The sequence below is a fragment of the Talpa occidentalis genome, unplaced genomic scaffold, assembly GCF_014898055.3.
Source record: "Talpa occidentalis isolate TD23 unplaced genomic scaffold, MPIMG_talOcc4v2.1 talOcc4.7, whole genome shotgun sequence".
In the NCBI taxonomy this organism is placed as follows: Eukaryota; Metazoa; Chordata; class Mammalia; order Eulipotyphla; family Talpidae; genus Talpa; species Talpa occidentalis.
In genome coordinates, this window is record NW_023605083.1 from 90122025 (window position 1) to 90132818 (window position 10794).

Sequence of the window (10794 nt, forward strand, 5' to 3'; positions counted from 1 at the left end):
CGGGTTGCGCGGCTCTGATTGGGCAGCCGCCCTCTAGCGGGCGGGTCCCGTTTTGGCCCCGCCCCGTCGCTCGGGCTGACTGGCGGAAGGGGAAGTGCAGGGGCAGGCGGCGGTGGGGAAGATGGCGTACCAGAGCCTCCGGCTGGAGTACCTGCAGATCCCACCGGTCAGCCGCGCCTACACCACCGCCTGCGTCCTCACCACCGCCGCTGTGGTGAGCAGCTGCAGCGCCAGCCTTTCACTAGCCTGGAGGATATGACTGAGTCCCCAGGAAACTAGGGTTTAGGCCTCGGGGTAGCCTCGAGGGGTTGGTCTCAGGGGTGGGTGGAAGCATTCAGGACCCACTCTGGGGTTCGCGGTGGCCCCTAAAGAGCTTATCCCGTGGCCGGAGGAGTGCTGCTCCGTGAAGTGTGGAGGTTCGGGACGGCTGGGCCGTTTCTGAGATGAAGGCCCAACCTACAGCGAGTCAACTGCAGGAGCCTCCCACCCAGGAAATCTGTCTGAGAACTCTTGTTAATAGCAAGCGGTGCCGTGGTAACTAGTGGAAAGAAGGTCCGCTTACTAAAGAAACTTAGATTTTGAGGATAGAAAGCTGGAGCTGTCGAGAAGAAATTCTTGAAATCGAGTCTGGATATAGAGGTCGGCTGGAAGCACCCCACTCAGTCGGTAGCAGGGTCTCAAGTCTCGCCTCTTGAGTGACTTGTGTTGGGTCACACAGTTGTTTACAGGTGGTGCCCATGCGGTGGGCAGATTATAGCAGCTGTTCTTACTTGCCCTGTGTCATAAGATAGCCCCATCTGCCTCCCATGTCTTCCTGTCAGTCTCAACAAGCCTTGCTTGTTTGAAACAAAGGCATTTGATTTGTCTTAAGTTTGGGGATACCAAGAATTGAAACAGTTGAAGGATATATTTACCAACATTTTCTCTGGTTTAAGAAAAAAAACTTTCAAGGAATTCAGTCTCCGTGACTGAGTTGGAAATTGCAAGGCCTACTTATCCTTTGTTGTAACTTTTAAAAAATTGTTTCTCCATCAGTTATACTTTAAGAACCTCTTTTTCTATTTCAGCAATTGGAATTGATCACACCCTTTCAGTTGTACTTCAATCCTGAATTAATCTTTAAACATTTTCAAGTAAGTGGGACATCATAACCACAATTAATGTTTCAGTTTTTTAATTTACTTTTTCACTTTTTAGTAGCAAACCCCACCATATTCTCAAAAACTAATCCAGTGGGGATTTTTGGTTATAAGTGTTACTGGGGGATTGAGCCTGTTTGGGCTTCAGAGTCAAGTCACCTAGGTCATTTAAGAGATTCTCAAGTTCTTCTGCATGTACCAAATCAGAATTACCAAGGTAGAAAGTTAAGAATCTGTATTTTACTTGTACAGTTCTCTGTTTGGTTTTCAATTTGATGTGTCCATTCCCTGTATTTAGGGAACACTGGTTCAGAGTTAATACTGTAGTTTGTGAGGAGACCCACCAGCTAGCTGACAAAAGAGACTCTTACAGGATGACCTGATTTTGTCCACTGACCACACCCACCACCCTGGTGTTACCTCCTTTCACAAAGTCAGCTTTTTGTGTTTTTAAATTGATCCATCTTCCAGGAATCAGATCATGCTACCAAAATGCCAAAAAAACTGACATCTAAAACAACATGCCAGTTTGTTAGATCACAGTGGGATATAGTCTTTTCCAGTTCTTAGAGTGCTAAAAGAGGCATGTTTTCCTGGATGATCATACAGTTTACAGCTGGAGTGGGAGAGAAACCCAAAAGCCAGTGATTCTGACTCTACATATGCCATTCCTTTTGTCTCAGATGTGCTGCAGTCACTTTTTACTCACTGAACTCCAGTTTGCCTTTTAAGATGACTCTCTTGTGTAGCCTTCTCAGACTCATCCTCCTTTATGCCCTTAGGGTATCTGTTAATACTTCTTTTAGAGAACCTCTCACCTGTACTTGCACTTACATATATGCCTGTGTCACAGGGTTGAGGACTCTCAAATCCTGGGTCCAATCACTATATAGAACTTAATTGTTTCAAATTTAATAATTATCAGTTCTTAAGAATTTAGTGATGCATAAAAAAACAGTCCTATGGACTTTTGTCACTGCTGTCTTCCTTGATACTTACGTAGCTTTTGCTGGTAGCCTTGGCTCCATCCAAGCATTGCTTACTATTTACTTGCTTGGCTTAATTTTGTCTGGAGTTACATTCTTGATGACAGCATGTATCTGCACTTGGATATATGAGTTCTGGGTTTAAGTTTAGCATCTCCCTCTACAAACTTGGGCAAGCCATTTAAAAATTATCCAGCCTGCTTATCTCACAGGATTTTTAAGATCACATGAGATAAAAAGTTCAGTGGCTCTACCATTGTAAGTAGTGGCTTTTACAGGTCTGGGTGGGTTGAATAGGAAAGGGTATGTCAGTGTTTCCTACATAAAAATGAGTGTCCTTGTATCTACCAATTAGATTCTAATTATTAAAGCATAGATGCTATCGGGAATTGGTCATTCAAACTAGAACTTGAACTCTTGCATTAGAATCACTCTTTACTCTGAATGTGTCTTAGACCCCTGAAATATTTCTCTGGTGTTTCAGGACCACTCACTGCATTTTGATACTGCCTACAGAAAAGCACTGTTTTCTACAAATTAACCTAGTCTTTCTATCAGACTTTTTCTTAATTTGTCTGACCATGTGGTGTGGTGTTTTATTTTTTGGCAATAACAAATTCAAGTTTTCTATTCTGGATCCTTACAAATTTCAGAGTCCAAAAGACATCTTTCAGACTTTAATTAGAAGCAGCATAAAAATCTGGTATCTAATTGTGTCTCCCAGTTTTTGGTTCAGAACATAGTATCACCCTATTGTGGCCTTTCCAATCATCATACTCATAACGTAGGATAGCCCTATTGTCTTAATATGGAAATGTTCCCTGGTAATATATCTTACTTAATTTACTTTCTCTTGATTTTTTTTTTTTTAACAGATATGGAGGCTAATCACCAATTTCTTATTTTTTGGGCCAGTTGGATTCAATTTCTTATTTAACATGATATTTTTGTATCCTTTATTAAATGGGTGAGCATAAAAATTTTAGATTTACTTAGGAAAAAGAATATTAAGTGTTTGTATTTTGTAACTATTAAGTATTTATATTTTCTAAAACACAAAGATTAATCCTGTTATTTTTGTTGCCATCTTAGCTATAACTTATGGGTTATAGCTTATAACCCAGAGTAGTTGTTTAAATAGTAATGTTTGAGGATGTTTATAGGTAACATTCAAGTGGGAAGTATTTAGCCACAAAATGATAATATATCTGCCCTTGTGTCACTATAAATCTGATAATGGGAGAGAAGTAATGTATTGAGGCATATGTACTTAGAAGATAGCATAAGGTACCAAGTGGTAAGACACAAGCTGGATAAAAATTAACAGATTTGTGGTACCAATCGGAATTAGGGTATTTGAGATCTCCTTGGATCATGGTTGCCGGTTCTACTGGCTGAAAATACAGTGCCATTTCTGCTAGGCTTGCCATGATCTGGTTTGTTGAAAGAGAGGGAAGGAGAGCTGTGTTCTGGTCAGATGATAACTGGGGCCTCTGAGGAAGGGATTCCTCCTTACCCCCATCCTCTGGATTAAGAGGGGAATGACAACTCGGCTCATCTGTAGTTGACAGAGGGCCTTGAAAGGGGTGGCAGGTTACCTGCCCTAGGATGGATTCCTGTGTCTCCTATATATCATTCTGGTAAGTTTCTAATAAAAATTTTTCACTATAATCTTTATTGACTGAGGTATAGAAATGTTTCATCTGCCTGGCTTACAGAAGTAGATTATCACATAAGGCTGCTTGTTGGGGATTTCTCCCAAGTTGTGAAAAACTAAGGATGGGGCAGATAGCACATGATTAAATGTGGGAAAGATGATACACACTCGATAAGATTTAATAGGTGACTAGAAGCATGTTTATGTAGCATCTGTCTTAGTTGCCCAATCAGGAGCAGTTTTTGTAAAATATGAGACCGGTCTTCACCTTGCCTGAAATGCTTGGTAACAGAGAAGTAGTCATACTACACTCATAAACATTCTTACAGAAGTAAAGGCTTGACTTATGTGCAGTCCAAGTGTAGTCAGGTGATAGTATTAAATTGTATTTCATATCTGTGTGCTTAATATTTTCTTAACTTGGAACTTAAGATATCGTTACTGTCGAATGCTAGAAGAAGGCTCTTTCCGAGGTCGGACAGCAGACTTTGTATTTATGTTCCTTTTTGGTGGATTCTTAATGACTGTATCCTTCAACAACTAGACCAAATACAAGAAAATTAACATTAAAGAATACCCTCTCTTCCTAAAAGCTTTTCATCTGTCTCCCACAACTCAGTAGATATTCTAAACAAATACAAGTAGACCTCCAGATTTTAGCTTCAGAGTACAACTACTTGTTTTACAGCACACTTTATGTGACAGCTTTCTAAACCTAGAGGTTGGACAGGATGCTTTTCTACTATGAGCAAGTCAAAGGAGCTTTTAGCCCAGGTGGGTTACTATTAAACATCTTAGACATAGTAATGTTGATGTGTGTACTTTGCTTTTAAACTAACTTGGTAAGATATTTATTTGGTCATGACCAAAACTGATCAATTTTTTTTTTTTTTAATTATAGAACAGATTTAAATGTAGTCCCATCTGACAAGATAGTTTTGCTCCATCAGGCTTTATTCACCTCTGGAAAGGTGATTGAGCTCACAGTGAATGAACCTTAATGTAGTTACTCACCAAAGGATTAATACGTTTTCCAAAGAGGCAAAAACTTCGTGAGAGCAGAATATTAATTTGAAACAGCTGTAATTCAGATGGCTTGACCTACGCAGGTTTTTGCCTGATTGGTCTGGGTAATTATTTTCAGACTTTTCCTTCTGAATATGGAGCTACTGCTCAACTTTCCTAATTCAAATTTTGATTAGAACACAATCCTTAGTTCCCTTGCTCAGTCTTCCCTATTACATTTTTATGTTGATATTTTCCTTAATGCCATTTGCTAGCTTTTTGGTTTGTTTGTGAGCTTAGTTTTCTTGGGCCAGGCCTTTACAATAATGCTTGTCTACGTGTGGAGCCGAAGGAATCCCTATGTCCGCATGAACTTCTTTGGCCTTCTCAACTTCCAGGCCCCCTTTCTACCCTGGGTGCTCATGGGCTTTTCCTTATTGTTGGGAAATTCAATCATTGTGGACCTCTTGGGTAAGAGTCTTATCACTACTTTTTCTATTTTATTTGTGAACTTTGTCACTATTTTTTAAATTAGTTCTGTCTGGACTTCATGTATAGCTATAATAGGATTATTTGATAGTTATGTGCTCAAAGGCTAAAAAATAGTTTTTAAATTTTTAATAACTGTCAATATATTGACACTCACACTAAACATAAGGAGTATGTTGGCCTCACCTACAATAGAAATTTTCATCCTTTCCCTCATCCTTTATCTCTGATTGCCTCTAGGTATTGCAGTTGGACACATATATTTTTTCTTGGAAGATATATTTCCCATTCAGCCTGGTGGAATAAGAATTCTGAAAACACCATCTATTTTGTGAGTATTCAACAGTAGACCACGTGTTCCTTGTGGATAAACTAGAGTTGCGTCCACAATCTCTGTTTTCTTGGGACTCCCATAGCTCCTGGCACGTAGCTCAGGTCCGTAAATATTTGCAGATTGAGCAGCCTGGCTGCAGTTGGAGAGCATTTAGTGTGGGTAGGAGCAAACAGTGCTGGGTGTGTGGCAGGACTGAGGTTAACAAACTCAGGATGAAAAGGGTTGGTAATGTGATAGTAGTCCCGGATGACCACTAGCACCTCCTGTCCCTGTTTTTGTGAAAACTGCTGAGCTTAGAGAGGTGAGGTAATAAAATGGGCCAAAGTGACTAGTGGAAAGTTTCCAGTGAGATCTCTGGCCTTCCAAACAGGTGATAGAGGTAAGTAGTGAAGTAGAGTGGGACAACTGTAGCTCTGGGCTGGAAACCAGGTGTAGCTATTCCACTGACCAGCTGTGTGATTTTAAACAAGACCTTTCTTTTTTGCACTTAAGTTTCCAGAGGGTAGAGCTTTGACTTAAAAGGACTTCTACTCCAGAATTTTGTGTCCCTGGGATAAGTAGCATTAGAAAGGGCTCACTTGAAGAATAACTGTGAGTTTTTATTATAAAATGTGTGTTGTGGAATACTTAGGCAAAAAGACAAATGTTAAATCCTCCATAATTCCACCACTTAGATATTGATAGCTGCCACTGTTAATGTATTCTCTGGTCTTTTACTGTGTACTCTTAAAAAGTACTACTTTACATATAACCTCTTAAAATAGGTCAAAATCATTTTTTCATCATAAAGGCATTTTAAGTTGTAACAGCTCCACAACATGACATGGTGTGACTATAGCATAACTTTACTAATCCCTTATTGTTGGACATTGACATTAGTTTTTACTCTTCCCCTTTATAATTGGAATGAACATCCTTGTAGCTAAATCTTTACACACATCTGTGACTATTTTCAAAGGATAAATTCCTAGAAGTGGATTGACTGTTTCGTTTATTGCCAAATTGTCATCCAGAACAGATGTTCCAGTTTACATTTCTGCAAGCAATCCTTACGGGTCCACTTTCCCACATCCTCATCGAATGTGGGAGGAATTTGTACTTTCCTATTTTGAGAGCTATAAGATGGTGTCTCATTGTTTTTTTTTATTTTTTGTGTAAAACTTTAAGATAGTTTTAGACTTAGGAAAGTTATAGACAGTACAAAGACTTTCCTTAGGTATTTGAAGGTAAATTGTCAATCTAATGCCTTGTGATCCCCTTTAATGGGTATTTTCTAAGTTAAAATCAAGAAATGAATTAATCCTTAGACCCAATCCCAGTTTTGGCAGTTGTCCTATTAGTGTTCTTTGTAAGGAAAGAATTGAGTTCAGATTCAGGTATTGCATTTAGTTGTCATCTCTCTTTTGTCTCCTCCAATTAGGAACAACATCTCAAGTATTTCCTTGACTTTTACACATTGACATTTTTTAAGATAGGCCCATTCTGTAGAAAGTCTCAATTTGTTAATGTTCCTCACATGTAGGTTCAGGATTTGTTTGCATCTTTGGCAGGAAGAGCAGAAAAATGGCACTGCGTTCTTCTAATTACAGCCTGTTAACACAGGATTTCAGTTCATCAGATATGTCAGTGGTGGTAATCACTATGATTATTTGATTAATATGCCTGCGAACTTCACTGTAAAGTGACCTTTATTCCCTTTTGTAATATTTTGTGGGAAGGTGCTTTGAGACTATCTGAATATTGCTTTCCTTATCAAATTTCATTTCATTGATAATCTGTGTGAACTTGAGGTTACATGTTTTATTCATAGATTATAATCCTTGTTATCATCATTTACTTTGATGTTTACATTGTCCCAGATTTGGCCGGTGGGAATCCCTTCAAACTGACTTCTAAGTCCCTTTCAACGTGTTCCCATTGTTTATTTCTTAACTACTTACTACTTCTGGCCCAGCAAGATATCCCTTGTGTTTTCCTGACTAAAAATACAGCTATTTCTTCAAGAAACTCTAGTTTTCTTTTTAGTGGAGAATGGCATATAGGGGTCCAGATCCAGGTACTAGGTATGCTCATTATTTTTGGAGTGTTGCTGTTTCCAGGTCCTCTCAGTGAACAGAGCGAGGGAATTCGATGTATGCATATGAGTGTATATACATCTGTATTTTTCAGATCTATATATATTTTAACACGTTTATATGGCTACTCTGTTCTAGCATAAATCCACATTATTCTAGGGTTTTTTTTTTTTCCCCTTTTTGTATTTTTCCTCCATCATTTTACTAAAATTTCTACGCTGGCCACCATATAGCTGCCACATAGTTTCTACAATCAATATTTTACTATTTTTAGCTTTTGTACGTTTCTCTCTCCATCCATCTTTCCATTCCAGTATACTTCCTTCTTTAAATACTTTAGTATGTATATCATTAATAAGTTCTCCTTTTTTATGCACAAAGTACACAGATTTCAAGTTTGTCAACTAACAGGTTCTCATAAATGCACACACCTCTGTAACCCAAAGTGCTATCAAGAAAGATTACTGTTACCCAAAAAGTTCCTCACATACCTTTCCTGTCTTTCCTTTCCCCTGTCCCCCAGGAAACTATCACTATACTGAGCTTGTTCCTCTCCAGATAAGTTTTGTATGTTCTACAACTTCATGAGTAGCATTAAACAGTATGTATGTACTCCTTTGTGTAAGGCCTCTTTCGTTCAACATAATGTTTTTGAAACTCTTCGGCATCACCACGTCTATCAATTTGTCCTCTCTCTTGTTGAGTACTATTCCATTGTATAACACCCTTCTTCCTTATTTCCTATGCCAAGAATAGGAAACCTAATTGCTATTGTCATGAGTACATGTACTTATTCCCCCCTCATATGTAATCAGTCTCTCCCACCATTGCTTCCTCCCCATTGTGAGTACCTTGCTCATCCTGCACTACCTCAGACTCCTCATGTCTAGCTGCCCTCCTACAGGAATGTCCACCTTTCCCTGCTCAGGCTCTGCACCAGAGCATGCCCCAGTTGGGCTTTTGTCACCCTCTGCTCCCCCCACCTCTACCATGATTCCATCTGCGCAGACACCTTTGTTCTGCCCCACCTAATGTTTAGGAAATAGAGGTCGTCTCAGCTTTTAATATGCTTTCCTTTCATTATTGTGAGAGCAAAAAATTTTTATCTATTGACCACTTGGATTCCTTTTTAATTCCCTGTCCAACCTTATATTTTCCTATCAGTGTTTGTTTTTATTGTTAATTTGAAAGAATTAAAGTGGTTCATGTTAAAATATACATGCCTTTTCTGACCCCCAAAATAGTTTTCAGATATATTTCTAATTTCATTAACTGTGGGCAAGTGCAGTTAGCAATATGAGCGCAAATAAAGGATGCTCCTTTTTGATGGTTAATTCTGAATGACCATGTAATAGTATTTAAATACTATTAATAGTATTAAATGGTCATTTTGAATGACCACATAATAGTATTTAAAATGTCTTTTGGACATTTACTATCTCTTTTTAGGCATTTATTGAAATAATTTGTTAATATTTTTAGTTGTAATAAAATACACATAACAAAATTTATTGTTTCATACATTTTGATTGTACAATTCAATAGTATTAAGTACATTCACATTGTGCTTTTATCACCACCATCCACCCACAGAGCTCTCTTCATATTGCTAAACTAAAACTACCATTTTAATAATAACTCCCCTTCCCTGCTCCCTCCAGCTCTTGACAACTACTATTCTGCTTTCTATTTCTATGAGTTTGACTACCCTGTATTCTATGTTCCTCGTATAAATAGAATCACAGTTTTTTTGCTTTTGTGACCAATTTGTATTACTTAGCACATTGTTTTCAAGCTCCATCTATGTGGTAACATGTGTCAGAATTTCCTCTTTTTATGGCTAAGAAATAATTCATTGTATATATATGCCATTTGGTTTATTCGTTTCAGTCGTCTGTGGGTATTGGGTGATACCTTGGTTGTGGGGGAACATTCATGATATATTAAGTGAAATTCAGGTTATAAAACAAGTAACATGGTCTAACTTTTGTTAAAATTATTTATATGAAAGTTCTGGAAGAATAATGAAAACATAATAATGTTCCTGGAAATAGAGGACATTTTGCTGATATATATCTCCTGTTTTCTCCACAATTAACATTTATAGCTTGTGTAGTAAAAGTTAGTAAAGGTGGATAAAGGTAATGTAAACATAGAATAATTATGGATACCTTTACAGCACAGTAACTTTCATTGGCAAGCAGATGTAATGCTTCTCCATGGATGGAAACCCTGTGGGATCTTCACCCACCTTAACAGTATTTAGGACCTTAGAAAAGTCTGGGGCTAAATTATTTGTTGCCTGTCTTTTAGGAAGGCTATTTTTGATACACCAGATGAGGATCCAAATTACAATCCACTACCTGAAGAGCGGCCAGGAGGCTTCGCCTGGGGTGAGGGCCAGCGCCTTGGCGGTTAAAGGAGCAGTGCCAATAACAAGACGCAGCTGGGAAGGACTCAGTGACATGTACCTATTGGGATTCTTTATCCTTTGTGTTGCAAAAGTGTGGACACTTTTGACAGCTTGACAGATTTTAACTCCAGAAGCACTTTATGAAATGGTACACTGATTAATCCAGAAGACATTTCCAGCAGTTTGCCAGTGGTTCCTCACTACACTGGTACTGAAAGTGTAATCTCTTGGAGCCAAAAAACTGGAGAAACAAATACCCTGCCGCCTCTAACAAACAAGTACCTGAGTACTTGAGTTCTATGGTATAAGGCAGAGCTTTTTCCTCTTCTTCTTTGATAGACGAGGCCATGGTGTAAATGGAAGTTTCAGAGAGGACAAAATAAAACTGAATTCCATCTCACTTTCACTGAATTAAAGCTTTTGTGTGTGATCTTTTAAATTATGATAATGTAGCCTAGCTCTCCTGCAAAGGTGTGAGCTCAGAGCAGTTTACATGCCCACTCTTCAGTGTCTTCACAGCTTTGGACTGAATTTCATTTCAAGATCGGAAATGTGGCCGTTACACTCTGGCTGTATACACACTTCTTACTAATTGAGAATGCCAGCTCCAGCAGGAAGATTTGTTTCTGTTGTCCAGATAGTTTGTTCTCCATCTGGGTTTGCAAAAAGCAGATGATATGGATTGTGGTTCCTGTA

The 10794-nt window shown here is 38.6% G+C and overlaps 1 protein-coding gene across 2 annotated transcripts; it reads left to right on the forward strand.

Annotated features, from left to right (window-relative positions):
* Positions 1-72: 72 nt before the first annotated feature.
* Positions 73-10507, forward strand: DERL2 (derlin 2). 2 transcript variants are annotated; one of them, XM_037493381.2, is made up of 7 exons: positions 81-214; positions 1068-1133; positions 3001-3074; positions 4215-4308; positions 5063-5258; positions 5517-5607; positions 9999-10507. In XM_037493381.2, the coding sequence occupies exons 1-7, from the start codon at positions 122-124 to the stop codon at positions 10102-10104; spliced, it is 720 nt and encodes a 239-aa protein (XP_037349278.1). In that variant the 5' UTR covers positions 81-121; the 3' UTR covers positions 10105-10507. The 2 variants fall into 2 exon arrangements, with proteins under 2 accessions (XP_037349279.1, XP_037349278.1); XM_037493382.2 differs by lacking the exons at positions 3001-3074; positions 4215-4308; positions 5063-5258; positions 9999-10507 and having other exon boundaries at positions 73-214; positions 5517-5582.
* Positions 10508-10794: the final 287 nt, after the last annotated feature.